This window comes from Suncus etruscus, chromosome 12 (assembly GCF_024139225.1).
Source record: "Suncus etruscus isolate mSunEtr1 chromosome 12, mSunEtr1.pri.cur, whole genome shotgun sequence".
Classification (NCBI taxonomy): domain Eukaryota; kingdom Metazoa; phylum Chordata; class Mammalia; order Eulipotyphla; family Soricidae; genus Suncus; species Suncus etruscus.
This window is the reverse complement of record NC_064859.1, coordinates 18826768-18847226: the sequence shown is the minus strand read 5'-3', so window position 1 is coordinate 18847226 and position 20459 is coordinate 18826768. Positions and strand designations below refer to the sequence as shown.

Sequence of the window (20459 nt, the reverse complement as noted above, 5' to 3'; positions counted from 1 at the left end):
CTCACCTGTTCCCATGGATCCTGACTCAGTTGTGAGGATTGGCTCTCTTTGGATCTTTGTGGCTCCCTTGCTGTGTCTCTTTAAGGCCCACATGTGACAGAGATTATTCTGTTGGATCCCTGTCCTACTGACCAATCTCACTCAGCATGATGATCTCTTCTAGTCCCATCCATGTTGTTGACAATAGCATGAGTTTCTTTCTTTTTTTGTAGGAGGTACACCTGGTGACACTCAGGGGCTACTGCTGGCTATGCTGTCAGAAATTGCTCCTGGCTTGGGGGACCATATGGGATGCCAGGGGATCAACCATGTTCCATCCTAGGCTAGTGCCGGCAAGGCAGACACCTTACTGCTCTGTGCCACCGTTCCAGCTCCTTTGCTTGTTTGTTTTTTTTGGGGGGATTATACCCAGCAGCACTCAGGTTACTCCTGGCTTTGCACTCAGAAATCATCCCGGCAGGCATGGGGGAACCATATGGTATGCCGGGATTCGAACCACTGTTGGTCCTGGGTCAGCCGCTTGCAAGGCAAATACCCTACTGCTATGCTCTCTCTTGGCCCCCAAGTTTGTTTCTTCTTAGAGCTTCATAGTGTCCCATTGTGTCTATATACCACAACTTCTTACTTCATTCATCTGTAGTTGGACATTTTGTTGTTGTTGTTTTGTCTTGGGGCCATATTTGGTGATGCTCAAGGCTTACTCCTGGCTCTGCACTGAGGAATTACTCTTGGCTTTGCTTGGGGGATCATATGGGATGTCTGGGATCGAATTCAGGTCAGGCATTTGCAAGGCAAGTGTCCCACCTGCTATGCCATGAGCTCTGGTCCCTCCAGATGACATTTAGACTCTTACCTATTCTTGGCTATTGTATTAAAGTGCATGATGAACAGAGGCATGCATAGATACTTTCAAATTAAAGTTTTATATATTTTTATACTTATTTTGTAGCTTTATGCTTGTTGACTTTTTAAATCTTTTGTATAGTATTTTGAATAGATTTGTTTCAATTTTATTTATTATTCATTGCACTCAGATATATTTAGATTGATTTTTGTGTGTTGATGTAGTGTCTTGAAATGTAGTGTCTTGCTCAGTTTATTAATTCTAATAAATTTTTGGTTTGGGGACACACCCTGTAATGCTCAGGGCTTCTGTGCATTATTTTGATCTCTGCACTCAGGAATCACCCCTGGTAAAATCAGGGAATGTATGGATACTGGGAATGAAAGCTGGGTCTTGCCCTCCCCACTGTACTGTGGCTCCTGCCCCAGTTTGAATAGTTTCAATTATGTTATGGATTCACTGGGGTTTCCTATACACAAGATTGGATCATCTGTGATGAAGTAATTTTTCTTTCATTTCAATCTGGATGCCTTAATATTTCTTTACTTTTTTCTCCTAGAATTTCTCTCATGGTGCTGCATAAAAATTTTGACCAGACACCCTTGTCTTCCTCTTGAGCCTGCAGCAAATATACAGTGATTTTAGTTTGTAGTTAAATAGGACAGTAGCTATGTTTTTAAAAGTAGACATCCTTTAAAAAAAAAAAGTAGATATCCTTTATTTGAGATAAGGAAATTTTCTGTCCTTACTAGTTTGCTGATTGGGTTTTTGGGGGGAGTGTTTGGGGCCACACCCTGCTGAGCTCCGGACTTTCCAGGCTCTGTGTTCTGGGATCACCCCTGGAAGGGTTTGGGGGATCATAATGCAGAGTTGGGGCTCAAGCCAGACTGGCTGTGTGTGGTGCCGGTGTGGTGGCGCTAGAGGTAAGGTGCCTGCCTTGTCCGAGCTAGCCTAGGATAGACTGGGGTTCGATCCCCCGGTGTCCCATATGGTCCCCCAAGCCAGGAGCAATTTCTGGCTTAGCTGTTTTGTAGCTCCAAACTCTGGCCTTTATTTTGTTTTTCAGTCACTATGAAATTATCAAGTCATTTGTGTTTTAACACTGATTCCTTCTCTTGTGTCCACATCCTTCTGCCAGTTTCTTGTCATCCCCCATCTTCCTCCCACCTACCTGCTTGCCTCTATCAAGGACGTTTTCTTTTTTTGTTTGTTTGTTTGTTTTGTTTTTTTCCGACCAGACCTCGTGACACTCAGAGGTTACTCCAGGCTATGCGCTCAGAAATTGCTCCTGGCTTGGGGGACCATATGGAAATCCTGAGGATCTGTCCTTCCTAGGCTAGAATATTTTGAGTTGGTAATTTCAGTTAGCAGTGAATTTATCTGGACTTGCCCTCTCCTTGGGTACTTTTTCATTGATTCAACCTGCTTTTCCTGTCTTGCTACCCATGTTTGCAGATTGCATATCTTTTCAATTTCTGTATTTTATGTTCTAGGAATTTTTTCATTTCATCTAATCTGTTATGTGTAGTTCTCACTAGTCTTTTTAAGCTAATGTTTCCTCTTTCATTTCTAGTTCTAGTTCCTTGAATGTTTGTGATCAAATTAGCTAAATGTTTATCACTTGTGTTGATCTTTCACCGAAGCAGCTTTTGGATTCCTGATTTTCTTTATTGTTCTTCTCTACAGCATTACTCTCTGCTCTAATATTGGTTATTTCTTTCCTTTGGTGTCATCTGCCATTCTTCTCATGTCTGTTCAGCCAATGCTGCTATGTCCCTGACAGCGAACTAGTTACCACAGTTGTGTGTGTGTCTTCATTGATACACAATCTTCCCAGTAACCTTCCCTACTGCCTCTCTTGTTTCAGAGAGGCCTCTTGCAACTTCTGCTCTGCTATAAGTGAAGTTAGTTCTGTGGGAAGATGTTATGTAGTACTGGATTTGGGGGACCCCTTGTCCTTGAGGTCAGATTTCTGAGTCAGGCTTTGGAAGGAAGGATGGATAGAGATAAGACCAGTCTTATGTCTGATTGGTACCCCTTGTTCTGGAAGCTGAGAGAAAGAGAGAGAGTAGAGAGAGAGGGGAGAGAAAGAGAGATGAGAGAGGGAGGGGGAGGAAAGAAGAGGGGGAGAAGGGGAGAAAGGAGAGAGGGGGGAAAGAGAGAGAGGGGAGGAAGAGGGGTCAGAGAGAGGAGGGAGAGAGAGGAGAGAGAGGATGGGGAAGAGATGAGAGAGAAGAGAAGAGAAAGAAGAGAGGAAGAGAGATAGAGAGAGACCAAATTCTCTGTACATTTACCCAAAACAGAGTCTTGGTTCATGAACAGTGTATGGGAGGCCAAGATATAGTAGCCTGTATACTACTCAATAATTCTACTAATATTCTATTCAACAAACTCAAAAACTCAGCAATTTTGAGTTTTTCCTTTTTCTTTAGCAGAACAGAACAATGCTTTTTCAAATAAGCCCTAAGGGAGATTAATTGTAGGGTTCTGATTTTAGCTCCTTCCCACTGCTATGAATACGAAGTTGTATCATGTGCATTTGCTGTTATGGGGTCAGGTACTGTCCGAGGGTTGGGGCTCAGGACATCTTCTGGAATGTGCCTGAGAAAATGTGCCTGCTGCTCTGCTATGGGAGGAGGGAGGCACAGAGCTACCAAAAGTAATAGATAACTACATGGTGAGGTGATGAGCTCTAAGTGGGTTCTTTTAACATTTTTGTTTTGGAGTAATTTTTAGTTCCTGGTGGCCCTTGGGGTTCACTGTTGGGATCAGGGGTCCTAGGGCTACAGTGCTGAGCCTGCTGTAGGCTCCTAAATGCATAGTGATCAGCCCCAACTTCTGCACTGTCTCCCATGCCTGAAGATGAATTTTGAAATGAAGCAGATGTCCTGTTTCTCAACAGACTCTTGCACACATAGATGATTCTTCTTTTCCCCTTTTTCCGGTGGCGTTTGCCAGTTCTGTCCCCCCCAACCCCCTGCATTGTCTCTTCTACGCTTAATAATCAGAACCTTCCCAGAAAGAAGCTCTCGTTGTTTCCAGTTGCTCACATGCGCACTGACTCTTGGGTAATGCTTTAATCTATTTTATTTCCCTCTATGTCATTTCATCTTTGTTTGAATTACCAGGAAAGCCCTGGTGGCAGTATTGGCTCAGTTGTGCCTTCCACACACTCCTTCCTCTTTCCCAACCTATCACTTGCTTTGATGGTCTGACTCATCATTAGAAGACTCGTCATTAGCATTAGACCTCATTAGGTCGATGAAATTCATTTATTTTATTGCTATTCCCTCCCACCCTGTCCCCTTCTTTTTAGTATATCGCTGCAGTGACTGGAGTTTGCACATGCATCACTGTGTGCTCCCCCCTTGGCTATGGTGTTCCCCCTGGCTCTGGTGCCCCCCCCTTGGATGTGATGCTTTTGGCTACTTGCCCCCATTTCTTTTTTTTTTTTCTTTTTTCTTTTTTTTTTTTTTTGGTTTTTGAGCCACACTCGGCGGTGGCTGCGCTCAGGGGTTACTCTTGGCTCTTTTCTCAGAAATCGCTCCTGGCAGGCATGGGGGACCATATGGGATGCTGGGATTTGAACCACCGTTGGTCTTAGATTGGCTGCTTGCAAGGTAAATGCCCTACCACTGTGCTATCTCGCCACACCCCCATTTTATTCTTAAGTAATTTTTATGTCATAACATGTTCCATGTCCATCTTTTATTTCACCCTTCCTATCCTGCAAGTACTCAAGTGGAAGAAAATTTACTTAAGTAATTTGTGTACTAGGTTATTATTTTTTAATAATATCTTGGGCCCGGAGAGATAGCACAGCGGCGTTTGCCTTGCAAGCAGCTGATCCAGGACCAAAGGTGGTTGGTTCAAATCCCGGTGTCCCATATGGTCCCCCGTGCCTGCCAGGAGCTATTTCTGAGCAGATAGCCAGGAGTAACTCCTGAGCACTGCCGGGTGTAACCCAAAAACAAAAACAAAACAAAAAAAATAATATCTTTATTTAAACACCATGATTACAAACATGACTGTAGTTGGGTTTTTTAAATCTATACTCAATCATGCTCAGAGGTTTCTCCTGACTCTGATCTCAGGAATCACTCCTAGTGGACTTGGGGACCACATGGGATGCCGAAGACCAAATCCAGGTCAGCAACATGCAAGGCCTTCCCCATTGTACTGTAGCCACATGTAATTAGGTTTTGGTCTTCTACAAAGGTTTTTTTTTTCTCCAAAATTGATTTATTTTAGTTACTTCCTCTTTACTGTTATGCTTTTCATGTGTAGTCAGCATCATCCATTACTACTTACGTTCTGTATTGGAGTTTTCCTGTGCAGTCAAACCCACTTACATTTTAGATATTTGAAGCATTATCATACTACTGAGATTCAGAACTATTTCAAAAGGGGGTTATGTGGAGAGAAAAGATGCTTCATCAATCTATTTCCATTGCTTCCTTCTTCCAACTCAGTTCCCACGATTCCTCTACTGGACTTTCAGCTTTAGCTTTTGTGTTTCTTTCTGCAGCAGATGGGTTATTTCCTTCTATCACTGGCCTTTTTCTTGAAGGGAAGTATTCTTTGTTTTGAGACCACACCTAGAAATAACAGCCAGGGGCATGTGTTATTCCTGGCTCTGTACTGAAGGATTACTCCTGGTGGTACATGGGGGACCTTATAGGGTGCTGGTATCAAACCTAGGTCAGCTATATACAAGGCAAGCATCCTCCCACTGTACTAAGGCTCCAGGCTCCTGGAAGGGCAGTATTTACCCAATGATGTACTATGGCCTTTCTTGTGTTGCATCTCTGAAGGAACAAATCTGGAGATTCCATTTTGAGAGAGTGGGGCGTGGCAGGGCCACATTCTCAGGGGTTACTCCTGACTCTGCACTAGGCGATAGATAGCTCCTAGTGGTGCTCAGGGACCAAATGGGGTGCTCCAGCCATGGGTTGGAAGGGTAGAAGGGCTCCAGCTACATGGTTGGCATCCAGGAGGCCAGGCTGCATGAGGGATGGAACCTGGGGCCTGTGCATTTAGGTGTTGGATTATTTGTCTTTCTGCTCTTCCAAGAAATAGTCAGGGGATAAAGAAGATGCAGCTATGTCAAGAGAGATACTAAAGAGGGATGAGTGAAATTTCTACTCAATTTCTTTCAGGAATTTTTTAAAAATAAAATATATTTTTGATAAGATAAAGTACTTATCATTTTAAAACAGATTTTAAATCTCCATTTTATTGGTTTTTATTTTGAATTTGATCTACATTGTTAGATGCAAATTATATAGTCTTTGGGGTCTGCTAGGGAGACTGCAGATGAAGATGTTTCAAGACCTGTTTTATTAGTATACATAAATGTCATTGAAGCTGTGCAGGCTTTCTGGGGTGGATGATCCTCAGAAAACCATCTCAAGGGGACATCCAGGGTGTTCAGGGCTAGTGCTCAGAACTTTCCTCCAGGAGCCAGTGACTTGGTGCTCCCTGGCACTCTGTAATGCCCTTAGCACCAGGCTGGGGTGGGGGCTGAGACACTACAATCAGACTTGCCCCCCCCCATGGCACTGGCAGGATAATTGTGCAGTCCCTGTGCTGTTTCACAGCAATTTGGTTCCTGCTGAGCACTGCAGGCACGAGTCTGGCAGCTTCTTGAGCAAGAGTAGAAAATGTGGTGCTGTAGGAGACCAGGACTAGCCGGTGCCCGGCCACTCTGCCGGAGAAGGCAGGAGAGTGTCTTCCTTTCCTCTATCCTCTGCCCCTGGCCCCTTTCCCTTTGCTGGTGCAACTGATTATCTGCACTCAGCTCTCTGAGACTTCCAAGGATGATAAGGATTGGCTACTCACAGGTAGCAGGGGAAGTCATAGCAATGACATAAAAGAGGGTTATGAAGATGAAGAGGAACTAAGTAGAGGAACTCAGACATGGGAAATAAGCAAAACCTTTTGAAGAGTGAAAGGATTTTGTGAAATGAAGAAAGAGGGGAGCGGGGGTCCTGGAACAGAGAGCATGAACTGAACTAAAAGGGAATAAATAAATAAAATGCAGTGTTTTTGGAAACTGTTTTGATCATATTGAAGGAAGAAAATATCAAGAATAAATGAAGAGATAATATGAGGGAGTAAAGGAAGAGTTCTTTAAGGGTTCCAGGTTGCAAAATGTACTCTAAGAGAATTCAGAGAATACAAGAAGGCATGAAGAATGATCATGTTTCTAGCAGCCAAAGAGATATTACAGTGAATTCTTTTTTTTTTTTGTTTGTTTTTGTTTTTGTTTGTTGGCAGTGCTCAGGGGTCACTCCTGGCTCTGCACTCAGAAATGGCTCCTGGCAGGCATGGGGGAACCATATTAGATGCCGGGATTCAAACTACAGTCCATCGTGGGTCGGCTGCGTGCAAGACAAATGCCCTACTGCTGTGCTATTTCTTCTGCCTCAAGTGAATTCTTTTCTTTGGTTCCTTCCTTCCTTCCTTCTTCCTTCCTTCCTTCCTTCCTTCCTTCCTTCCTTCCTTCCTTCCTTCCTTCCTTCCTTCCTTCCTTCCTTCCTTCCTTCCTTCCTTCCTTCCTTCCTTCCTTCCTTCCTTCCTTCCTTTCCTTACTCCCCTCTCTCTCTCCCTCCCTCCCTCCCTTCCATTCTTTTTTTTTTCCTTTTTTTTCTTTCATGGTTTTTGGGCCACACCCATCAGTGCTCAAGGGTTACTCATGAATTGGGCTCTTCATGGCAGTGCTTGAGGGACCATATGGGATACCGGGAATTGAACCGGGTCAGACTGGTGGTGTGCAAGGCAAACACCCTACCTGCTGTGCTGTCTATTGCTCTGGCCTACACTGGTTATTCTGAGCCTTCCAGGAGTGATCCCTGATTCCAGAGTTAAGAGTAAGTCCTGGGGCTGGAGAAATATCATGGAGGTAAGGCGTTTGCCTTTCATGCAGAAGGTCATCAGTTCGAATCCCAGCATCCCATATGGTCCCCCGTGTCTGCCAGGAGCAATTTCTGAGCATGGAACCAGGAGTAACCCCTGAGCACTGCCGGGTGTGACCCAATAACCACACACACAAAAAAAGAGTAAGTCCTGAGAACAGTTGAAAGGACCCAGTATCTACTCTAATCCCCTTCCCCACCAAAATTCATGCTTCAGTCTAGGTGGTGTATGAGATGTGGGGAGTATGTGAGGAGAGAGGTTAGATGAACAGTAAGGAATGAACTTGGGATTTTAGAACGTGTGAAATTCCAGATTTAGAAAGGTGGATGTTGCAATCTAAGGAATTTTGGGGAGAACACTCATTCTTTAGGTGAGAATTTTTAAATTTGGATGTGCACTTCTCTAGCTGCCATAGTATCAGATAACGGGAAGGACTGTGCTCTTTGGGAGCACCGTCAATTGGTTTGTCTGACCCCGTATGTGATCAGATGCAGAAGGAACAGCAGCGAGTCAGGGACCCATGGAGTGGTTTGAGCTCACAGAACCACAGGATGTTTGCTGACCGTTTACTCTTCCCACCTTAGCGTGATCCTCGAGGGTAAAGTCCCTAAATATGAAGCTTAGTTCCAAGGGCCACATTGTATGTGGGAGGATGTGGTAACCTTGAAAACTTCCTGATCTCTGTCGTAAATCTTTCATTATGACAGAAAAGATATATTCCACTCCCCTTCAGAATCCAGAATATACCTATATTTTATTTTATTTTTATTACTTTATTTAAACACTGTTTGCAAGGTTGTTCATAATACAGTTGGAATTTTTCTTTCACAGATACTAAGTTGTTCCTGATTCAGTCTGATTCATACAATGTCTGTCCAACATCCTTTACCAGGGCACATTTCCCACAACTGTTATTCCCAGTTTCCTGCTTGCCCTCCTGCTGCCTGCCTAAGGAACATATATCTATATCTATATCTATATCTATATCTATATCTATATCTATATCTATATCTATATCTATATCTATATCTATATCTATCTATTTATCTTTCTCTCTATGATACTTATATTTTTATATTAAGTGATTTTACAAATAATATAGAACCAAGAAAGGAACAGTAAAAAAAAATACCCAACTTATTGTTTAGTAAAAATTTAAAGGAAGCAGAATCATATTTTATTGTGAGAGTTTTGGTGTGATAGGAATGTCATCTGACATGGGTGCCTTCTCTAAACACCAGTCTTAGTTTCTGCTATCCCTGTTCTTAGGGCATATTCTGATCATTATTCATTCTTCTAGATGGACACTGTGCTTGGAATAGCTTCTTATTTCCTGAAGCTTTGTTGCTGTTGCATCATCCAAGTTCTGGACATTTTTTTTTTTTTTTTTTGGTTTTTGGGTCACACCTGGCAGCACTCAGGGGTTACTCCTGGCTCTACACTCAGAAATTGCTCCTGGCAGGCTCAGGAGACCATATAGGATGTCAGAATTTGAACCACCATCCTTCTACATGCAAGGCAAATGCCTTACCTCCATGCTATCTCTCTGGCCCCAGTTCTGGACATTTTTACAGCCCATGATTTATTGTTGCCCTATCTGATCTTTGCTCCTTAATTGCAAAGCTTTGGCATTGTTTGAGCTATAAGTTCAATTAAAATGATCAGTTTAATTTTTTTTTCATTTCCACATAATATATAATCACCTGTATGGTGGTGATTATTTGGGGGTGGTCCACACCAGGCAGCACTCAGGGGTTACTCCTGGCTCTATGCTTAGAAATCACTCCTGGCAGGCTCAGGGGACCATATGGGATGCCAGGATTGGAACCACCGTCCTTCTGCATGCAAGGCAAACTCCTTACCTCCATGCTATCTCTCTGGCCCCAGCACACTTTTTTTTTAATGTTTGTCTGCTTAAAAACCTTAGCAAATTCTATGGGGCCAGAGCTATAGCACAGCAGTAGGGCATTTGCCTTGCACGCTGCTGACCCAGGACAGACCTCGGTTCGATCCCCCGGTGTCCCATATGGTCCCCCGAGCTAGGATCGATTTCTGAGTGAATAGCTAGGAGGAACTCCTGAGCATCACTGGGTGTGGCCCAAAATCAAAAACACAGAGAGAGAGAGATAGAAACAGAATAGTATCACTCATCTATGGGTTCTAAGAAAAATAGAAGACATTTTTGTAATAATTCTCAGAGATAATAGAGATGAGGGCTGGAGGGTCCAGCTCACAATATGAAGCTCACCACAAAGAGTGGTGAGTGCAGTTAGAGAAATAACTACACTGAAAGCTATCATAACAATATGAATGACTGAGGGAAGTATAAAGCCTGTCTCGAGTACAGGTGTGGATGGGGTGGGGAGGAGGGAGATTTGGGACATTGGTGATGGGACTGTTGCACTGGTAAAGGTGGGTGCTCTTTATATGACTGAAACCCAACTACAATTATGTTTGTAATCAAGGTGTTTAAATAAAAATATATTAAAAATTTAAACTTAAAAAAAAACCTTAGCAAATTCCATTGCACAAATGCATAATAGACAAACAAATACAATATATCCATTCAGTTAGCACTGGAGAATATTCTGGATTTTTATGGCAAACATTCAATGAAATTATTTTAGTTAGAAGACCAATTGGGGCCGGCGTGATAGCATGGAGGTAAGGCATTTGCCTTCCATGCAGAAGGATCATCCGGTGGTTCGAATCCCGGCACTCCATATGGTCCCCCGTACCTGCCAAAGGCAATTTCTGAGCATAGAGCCAGGAGTAACCCCTGAGCGCTGCCGGTGTGACCCCCCCCCAAAAAAAAAAGAAGACCAACTAAAGGGGCTGGAGAGATAGCATGGAGGTAGGGTATTTGCCCTGCATGTAGGAGGATGGTGGTTTGAATCCCAGCATCCCATATGGTCCCCCAAGCCTACCAGGAGCAATTTCTGAACGTAGAGCTAGGAGTATCCCCTGAGCTCTCAAAAAACCAAAAAAAAAAAAAAAAAAAAAAAAAAAAAGACCAACTAAAAGAAAATGCAGTATTTTCTTTGGGGACCATAGAAATTGTTTCATTAATTCTCAAAGCTTTTACAAATCAGGTTTTTGGTTTTTTTGTTTTGTTTTTAACTATTGAAAAGAACAATTTTTGTTTGTTTTTTGGTTTTGGGGCCACATCCGGTATTACTAAGGGGTTACTCCTGGCTGTGCGCTCAGAAATCGCTCCTGGCTTGGGAGACCATAGGGGATGCCAGGGGATCAAACCATGGTCTGTCCTAGGCTAAGATGCTTTACTGCTTGTGCCACCACTGCAGCCCTGAAAAGAACAGTTTTTAAATGTTTCTGGAGTTACAGAAAGCGGCAGTTAACTTGCTCCATTTTCCCACTGCAGTTCCTTGTGTGTGATCATCCTTGACCTTTACTCTAACTTGGTCATGCCATTGTGTCATGACTTCAGGCCATGAAGAACCCTGGTAGTCAATCAGCCCTGCCTGAGCCCCCATGAGTGTGTGCACCCCTGTGGTACCCCTGGTTTGCTTCACACAGTTTGGCTAGCATCATGCATCAGGACAGTCCCCCTTTGCAGATTGCCCCTTAATCCCTTGGCCAGAGGGCCATGTTTGGGGTACATCTGGGGGTTTTCCTGTGGGTATTTCTAGGTCAGCTGTGGCCTCTCCAGTTCCCAGACTTGGATCATTAAACAAAAAGGGAATGAGCCTGGTCCTGCCATCCTTTCTGCCTCCTGATCTTCAGAGGCTCATTTTATGCCTAAACCCAGAGCTCTTACTGGATTTAGATGCAAGACAGGGTCAGAAGACTTGGGTCCATCTTGATCTCTAATTGGAACTTCTTGTCTAAAACATGTGAAAATTCTTAATTGATTTCTTCTTGAAGACAATCTTACCTGATGTTTCTTCAGGATGGACTTCCGCAAGACCATTAGAGTTTTGTTGTTGTTGTATTTTTCTTTTTGTTCTTGGGAGCACTCTGGTTAATCCTGGCAGGCTTAGACAACCATATGGAATGCCAGGGATCAAACCCTGGTCAGCTCGAATGGAAAGCAAATGCCCTACCCACTGTGCTAATGTTCCAGTCCCCAAGACTGACTCTCTCTCTCTCTCTCTCTCTCTCTCTCTCTCTCTCTCTCTCTCTCTCTCTCTCTCTCTCTTCCCTCTCTTTCTCTCTCTTCACATACACACACACCAGTAAAGTGTTTTTCCCTTTTATTTTCTTTGTCATTATGGTTCAAGAAGGAAAAGTCAGTGTAAGTTAAACTACATAAAGGTTAAATGTCTCCAGGTCAGTTGGCTGCAGGCATCAACTGGAGAAAGAAAGTCTTTAGGAATCCAAAACAAATATGACAGGGAAGATGGGCATTGTAAATAATTTTGAATAAAAATAGGGGAGGAGGAGATAAGTGAGGTTTGGGGCTGAAAATGAGAAGTCTAGAGAATGTGAAAAGAGGTTTGCAGAAGAACATAAGGAAGAGAGAGGAATGGGGGAGATGAGGAGAGGCAAGGATAGGATAGGAGAGGAAAGGAGAAAGTACAACAGAGACCAAAACAAAAGGACTGACCAACCCTGCTTTGAAAGATACAATAGGAATGCAGGTCAGGTTATCAGTAGCAGCTCTGAAAAACAAGGTGATTGTGATAGAGACCAAAGTCCTCTTATCTAAGGGAATTCTTAGATAATATATATATATATATATATATATATATATATATATATATATACACATATACCATTCTGTCTTCTGGACTCCAGGGCTGCATGGAGAACAGAGGAGCATAGGAAATGTCGGAGCAGGAACTTTGTTCACAACCACCTGCTCTTTTCACTTCCAGTCCTCTCTCCCTTGGGGAATCCAACAAGTTCCAGTGAGAGGGAAGAGATGTGGCTAAAGTGAGGGTCAATGTGGGAGTCTCAGAGTGTCCCAACACTGCCTGAATCCCTGAGCATCAAAGATGGAAGCCTGATGGTTGGACTGATGGGTGGCCGGTGTTGTTGGGCAGCATTGCTGGGCCTGGTGCTCCAGGAGTGACCTGTTCCAAGGCTTCTATTGAAAATGACTCCTACTGACAAGAGGTCAGACTGAATCAAATAATTGATTATGTTTTAGAAGTGAGGAGCTGTTATAAACTTGGGGCTCAGTGTAGTCTGATAAAAGTTCTCCTAAGTAGGGCCTGAAGAGATAACACAGTAAGGAGGGCATTTGCCTTGAATTTGGCCCACCCAGGTTCAATTCTGTGTTCCATATAGCACTCGAGCCTACCAGGAGTGATTTCTGCGTGCAGAGCTAGGAGTAACCCCTAAACACTTTCAGGTGTGGCCCAAAAAGAAAAAAAAAAGAAACTGGGCTTCAGCATTGGTCAGGGAGATAGCACAGCAGATAAAGGCATTAGCCTTGCATGTACCTGACCTGGGTTCAGTTCCCAAGTCCACATATGATTCCCCAAGGCCTGCCAGGAGTAATCTCTGAGTATAGAGTTGGGAGTCAAACCTGAGCCCCTGTGGGTGTGGTCCAAAAAACAGAAAGAAGAAAAAAAACTGGCACTATGTTCAGCAGAATGAGTCAGAAGAGGAAGGGCAGATACTGGCTGGCCTCATATATCTTTGATGAATAGAATAACAAGACAAAGACATACAGGGGACCAAAGGAGTGGCACACAGGTCACCTTGGACCCTGGATTATAGAATCAAGAAGAACAGGGAAGGAGAGAAATTGATAGGGCAGTAAGAAGAGGAGATTAGTTGGGCATGGTGGTGCACGCCTGTAGTCCCAGCTACTCGGGAGGCTGAGGCTGGAGGATGGTTTGAGTCCAGGAGTTCTGGCTGCAGTGCGCTATGCCGATCGGGTGTCCACACTAAGTTCGGCATCAATATGGTGACCCCCCACCCTCCAGCAGAGGGGGACCAGCAGGTTGCCTAAGGAGTGGCGAACTTGCCCAGGTCAGAAACGGAGCAGGTCAAAGCTCCCGTGCTGATCAGTAGTGGGATAGTGCCTGTGAATAGCCACTGCACTCTAGCCTGGGCAACATAGCGAGACCCTGTCTCTAAAAAAGAAAAGAAAAAAAATAGAAGAGGAGATTAAGTTAGGACCTGGGCCCATGTGTGGAGTGGAGCTGAAGGGTGCAGACATCATTCACAGGGCCAGCAGCACAGTGCAGGAGACGAGACACACAGCAACCAGACTCCCAAAGGTGCCTTCCAGGAAGGGAACTGGTGAATTGGGTTGGTGCTGGAACATCGAGTGCCTGAGACTCTACTCTGAGTAACTCTGTAAGTCATGTTGCCTTCATAACAAAATAATTAAAAAAATAATCAAATAGTTGCCTTAAAAAAGAAACCGGAGAAATGAGGGCAGTGTGTGAGGCCCTGGGTTTGATACCAGCACCTTGCACTTATTTCTAAGAAGCGAGTGTTATATCAGTTTTGGCTGCATCATCTGTCAGCCATATATTATCGTGCCTTCTAAGATCGGTGGGTGGACCCTAATTCATTCCACCAGTAACTGAATATTGGCTTTGATCGATGATAGTTAAGTGATAGCCGTTGTTAAATGATGGCCGTGCTTAGGGGTCAACTTGCCAATGGTGATGGGTGGTAGAAAAACTCAACTTAGGGGTCAACTTGCCAATGGTGATGGGTGGTAGAAAAACTCAACTTAGAGTCTCTGCTATTTATGAAGGAAGAACCTGTTTTATATGTAGTGGAAATATCAACGCGGGAACAAATGGAATTGTGGTCTTTTATTTAACGATAGCCTGTGAATCAAACAATCTAATTCTGCATGTCTTTTTTTATTAAAAATTTTTTATTTTCAGCGTTGCTGAAATATTGTTGCTATCAACAATATTGATAGGAATAGGCCTTCCAGCTGTGATGTGGATCTCGGGCACAGAGAGAGGTCTGGGAGTGGGAGGTGGCCCTTGGGCATTTCAGCCGCTTGTGCCCGAATGCTCCACTGATGTTCTGTTCCTTCCACCCATTTCTACCAACCTCTGTTCACTGTGCCTGACGGCCTGTCTAAGTTGTTTTTTGATGCCACTTTAAAAATTGTGTGTGTGTCAATGGAATATTATGCAGCTGTCAGGAGAGATGAAGTCATGAAATTTTCCTGTACATGGATGTACACGAATTTATTATGCTGAGTGAAATAAGTCAGAGAGAGAGGGAGAGAGAGAGAGAGAGAGAGAGAGAGAGAGAGAGAGAGAGAGAGAGAGAGAGAAACGCAGAATGGTCTCACTCATCTATGGGTTTTAAGAAAAATGAAAGACATTCTTGCAATAGTAATTTTCAGACACAAAAGAGAAAAGGGCTGGAAGTTACAGCTCACCTCAGGAAGCTCACCACAAAGAGTGATGAGTTTAGTTAGAGAAATAACTACATTTTGAACTGTCCTAATAATGAGAATGTATGAGGGAAATGGAAAGCCTGTTTAGAGTACAGGCAGGGGTCGGGTGGGGAGGAGGGAGATTTGGGACATTGGTGATGGGAATGTTGCACTGGTGATGGGTGGTGTTCTTTACATGACTGAAACCCAAACACAATCATGTATGTAATCAAGGTGTTTACGTAAAAAAATATGTAAAAAAATTGTGTGTGTATGTATGTGTGTGTATGTATGTGTATGTGTGTGTATGTGTATGTGTATCTTTAGGAGATTTGTTAAATGTGAAATTGTCCGTAACTTCATCTATTTTAACTTCATCTATTTTAACTTCATCTATTTAACACCTTCTATTTTAAGGTGATTGTGTAAGGGTGATAGGAAAGACGGCGTTTCTCAGTCTGCAAGTGAGGCTTGGCAGTGCTGGCAGAGCTCACGGCCAGTTTTGGAATAATGCTTATTGTGTGTTATGATTGCCACAGAAACCACTATGAGAATTTGATTGTTTACATGGAAATTAATGCTTAATATCAGAAGTGCTTTTAAGTCTTGCTAGTTTTCATTTCACTATAAAAACCAGGATTTTTTTTTGGGGGGTGGGTAGGGTGGAGGAGAATGAAGAAAGCTTCAATCAGGAGCCTGGGGAGGAGCCCTAGAGCCTCTTGTGGGGATACTCAGCCTGCAGCTCAGGGATGGGGTGCTGCTCTGACCCTGTGCTGCTGGGGGGCCCAGACACCCCTCAGCAGTGCTGTGACCTGCAGGCTGCTTGGGAAAGCCTGGCTGCGAAGCTTGGGGGAGAGTGTGGTTTGGAGCACTGAAACAGGGCTATCTGCTTGCCAGGTGTGTGTCTTGACCCTTGTACTATCTCTTTGACCCCCAATACCAGATTTTGTTTTGTTTAGTTTTGAGAATTTGCGAGTTTTGGGGAGCTATACTTAGTAGTGCTCAGGTGTTACTCCTGGATCTGCACTTACTAATTACACCTTGCAGACTCGGGACCATAGGGGAATACTGGGGTTTGAACCTGAATCAGCTGTGTGCAAGGTAAATGCTTTGCCTTCTGTGCTATCTCTCTGGTCCCTTGTTTTGAGAGTTTGGGGCCATGCCTAGTGGCTCAAGAGTGACCCCTGGAAGTGCTTGGAGACCATTTACTGTACCAGGGATTGAACCAGGGTCAGCCACATATAATGCCAGTGCCTGAGAAAGGCATTCGACCTGTGGCAACCTGAGACCCCTGATTAGGTCACACCACCAGGTCCCCTGAGTGGCTTACCCAGAGGCCGGGTCCTTCCTGCACCAAACCTCAGAGCCCAGCTCTGAACTTTCCTGGGACGCCCCCCCCCCAATTCCAAAACAAAGTTAGTTGTACCATTTAAAACCATTTGAGATGGTTATTTTTGTCAAAAACAATCAAATATCAGCAATTTCTTTTGATCCAATCAAATAAGTCTTTGAAATCTTAGTGTATCCCTTTCACTGCACAATTGACTTGAAGAACTCAGAGCGGTTTCTTTAGAGTTGCTGTAAGTTTCAGAGTCTTAGGTTTACGGAAAGTCAGGAAAAAGGATATTAATCATAACCATTTCCTCTTTTCTTTATTCAGATCTGATCTTTCCAGTTGGTTGTGCCAGACAAATCATATTGTAAGAATGATGCTTGATGTTCATTCATTCTAAATGGCTATTTTTTGTCTTTGTCTCCCTGCTTTTAAATTTTTGGAATGCCAGGTAGAAATATCACATTCTTCCAGACACGTAAAATTATGCCAGGTTAATGATGGCTTTGTTATACAGCCAGTCTGGACTCTATTCTTTCTAGTTATGTATTAATGATGACATAAATATATGTTTCTGATAAATGTAGCCATGATGAAAATTCTAATCTTTAGTCCTGTTTTGAGTGTGTGGCTTTCAAATGTATATCCTAATAGGAATGGGAGAGAGAATTCCCTGGGCTGAGTGTGTGTACTTGGCAAGCAGGTAATCTGGGTCTTGGGTCCTGTCTCTGGCCCCCCAGGTTCAATTCTCAGATTTGTCCACAGGTCTTGGTGGCATAGGGCTGGGAGTAATCTCTAAGCTCTGTAAATCTGTCCTTCAAAAAAACATACAAAATAAATATATATGCAGGGCTGGAGCAATAATAGAGTGGGTAGAGTGTTTGACTTGCATGCAGCTGGCCTGGGCTCAATCCCAGGTATCCCATATGATCACCTGCACCTCAGGAATGGTTCCTGAGCACAGAGCCAGGAGTAACTCCTGAGCACTGCTGGGTGTGTCCCCTCCAAAATTATATGCAAATATATGCTCATACTGATTGTTCTTACTTCTAGAAAAACTGATTGCTTACCAGCGGGAATTTCTGGCTTTGAAAGAACGTCTTCGAATAGCCGAACACAGAATCTCTCAGCGTTCCTCAGAATTAAGCGCCATTGTGCAGCATTTCAAGCGCATGGGAGCAGAAGCAAATGGAAGTAAGGATGCGATGAGCAAGTTTTCAGGTACAGGTGATGCCTTTGTCTTAATGAAAGATTTATGCAGAGGGCTCTGGGGAAAGTCCTTGAGCGTGATTTGTCATCCAGCAGTGTAGAATAAAAGCCCTTTAGATGGTCTTGGATGGTGGCAGATGGTGATGGATGGTAATGGAGGGATGAGAAGTCTTTCTCCTCCACCCCAGGCCACGTGTCTCCAACTCCCTCCAGCCATAGGGTCTGCTTGTTCAGGATAGCAGCAGGGAGAAAACTCACAGGCAGTCAGGCTTCCGGAGATATCATCGTTATTCATGGCCCTAGCCACCACATGTGTGTGGCCTATAATCTGAAACCTATTTAAGCATGCTCTCTTCAGCTTGCCCTGCGTCTTAGTTTCTTTCAGCCATCTCTCCTCCTGCCCCTTCCATCTTCCAAAATTCTCTCCTCAATCCTCTCCTGGCCCTTAGGCAAACCTTTGAGACCTCTCCAAGACCCCTCCCAGAAATGGGCAGGTCTTACCCTAAGGTAAAGTTATGTAGAAGATGGGGGTGGGTGACACAACAGCTGAGAAGGTTACTGTCCAATGATTCTGCCAGGAGGTCCTGGAGCTGATGGTCGGGAGAGCCAGTGGGGCTGTGGAATAGTGATGGAGGTGTCTGGACTCACTGACTGAGGGATTGGCGTGCAGACTGCAAAATGACAGCTCTAAAATGAGTATGAGCTGAGAAATCATGATAAGAACTATAATATATACAAATATATAAATATATGAAAATATAGAAATACATATTTATACACATATATAAATTTTAAAATGTGTTTATATACATTTATATAAATTTATATAAATATTATTGTAAGAACTACATAAGAGCTAAAATTATAAAAAAGAAATAATCCAGAGTGATAAGCACAGCAGTAGGGCACTTGCCTTGCATCAGCTGCTCCAGCAGGATGGACATAGGTTCTATTCCCAGCATCCCATATGTTTCCTGAGCCAGGAGCAATTTCTTTTTCTTTTCTTGTTTCGTTTTTTTTTTTTTTTTTGGCTTTCGGGTCACACCTGGCAGTGCTCAGGGGTTACTCCTGGCTCCATGCTCAGAAATTGCTCCTGGAAGGTTCGGGGATCATATGTGATGCCAGGATTCGACCCACCATCCTTCTGCATCCAAGGCAAATGCCCTACCTCCATACATCTCTCTGGCCCCCAGGAGCAATTTCTGAGTGCAGAGCCAGGAGTAACCCCTGAGCATCACTGGGTGTGGGCCAAAACCCAAAACCAAAAACAAACGAACAAAAAGAAATGATTATATTGGATTCTTTTTTTTTTTTGTATTGGATTCTAAAACAGTTTTTATTATCTGCTTGCCCCGTACTTCTGAGGGTGATATTGAGATTAGCTTACAGGTGTGCAGATTTCATGGAGGCTCAGGGATGTGGCCTGATGACTGAACACATGCCCTGGATTCTACCTTCAGCACCACAAAGATAGTGTTTACATATATAAACACCAGAAACACATATACATGGACACACATGCATACATACATAAATGCCACGGCTAATAATAAGTACTTGCATCCTTTAAAAATATATTGAAGGTGAAATTAAAATTCAACTTTGTATTTGTATATGTTGATGCCGTGACTTGCTGGAACTGATGACGGAGAACCTTTGAGCAGTTAGAAGCAGCTGGTTCTCTTTAATATGACCTATAGGAGAAAAAATACTGAATATCGTGAAAGGCTCTTTGAAAGGATCTGGCTCATTCCCTCTCTGAGAACTCCTGGTCAAAGTGAAATTGCTCGGAGTGAAGTGAATGTCATTCCTGTCCTCTGTATTTCTCCAGTCTCCCCATTCTAACGGTTAGTACTTGTGTATCATTGGCCCCCGAATCTTGCAAGATGGACACATTTTGACATTTAGGGTCGCAAGATTCAATGTTCTACTCCTGTGTTCTTGCTTGTATCTGGAGATGTGTATCGTGCCTAATTTATAAAGTTTTATGTGCTGTTTCCTTCTTGATTATAACAGTGGCATTATAGATGGGATGGAGAATAATAAATAGCCATCAAGTCTGCTGCCAAGTGATTTCCAGTAACATTTTTTTCCCAAATCTTTTTTCCATTCATATTTTCTTCAAAATTGTGACTATGTGTTCTTGACTGATTTTGATTTCTAAAATTAAATAACTAGCATTTTATAGTCATTGAATCTTCTTTAAAAATACACATTTTTGGCTGAATAAAAAGTTGGCTAATAATGTATAATCACATATGTACATATATACATGTACATTATACAGATACATATAATAATATGCATATCTAAATATTTGGAGAACTGAACAGATTGTATAGTGAGTAGGTAGGGCACTTGTGTGTGGCCCACAACTTGGGTTCAATTTCTGGTTCACATAGGCTCCCTTGAGCCTCACCAGGAGGGATCCCCATTCCCAGGGCCAGGAGTAAGACCTGAGCACATCTGAATGTGGTCTCCCCACCGTATCCAAAAGAAAAGGATAAGAAATACGCTATGACTAGGCAGATTGGTTGTTTACGCTTTCTCCTTCCATTTTATAATTATGTGAAAAGAGTTTTGCGTGTAAATCATTCACATTCTGGCAGCCCTCGAGTTACTCTCATTGGTTATGATTTTCTCCCCCCCCCATTTTCTTTTTTTATGTTCTTTTATTTTTTTTAATTTTTATTGTATTTATTTATTTATTTATTTATTTATTTATTTATTTATTTATTTATTTATTTATTTATTTTGGTTTTTGGGCCACATGCGGCGATGCTCAGGGGTTACTCCTGGCTGTCTGCTCAGAAATAGCTCCTGGCAGG

The 20459-nt window shown here is 43.1% G+C and overlaps 1 protein-coding gene across 1 annotated transcript in view; it reads left to right on the top strand.

Moving 5' to 3' along the window:
* The window catches only part of MGAT4A (alpha-1,3-mannosyl-glycoprotein 4-beta-N-acetylglucosaminyltransferase A), a 69253-nt gene that overhangs the window by 7503 nt on the left and 41291 nt on the right, over positions 1-20459 (top strand). Inside the window, exon 2 of the mRNA XM_049784802.1 lies at positions 17476-17643. Coding sequence (XP_049640759.1) covers positions 17476-17643 — 168 coding nt within the window. The remainder of the gene's footprint in view (positions 1-17475; positions 17644-20459) is intronic.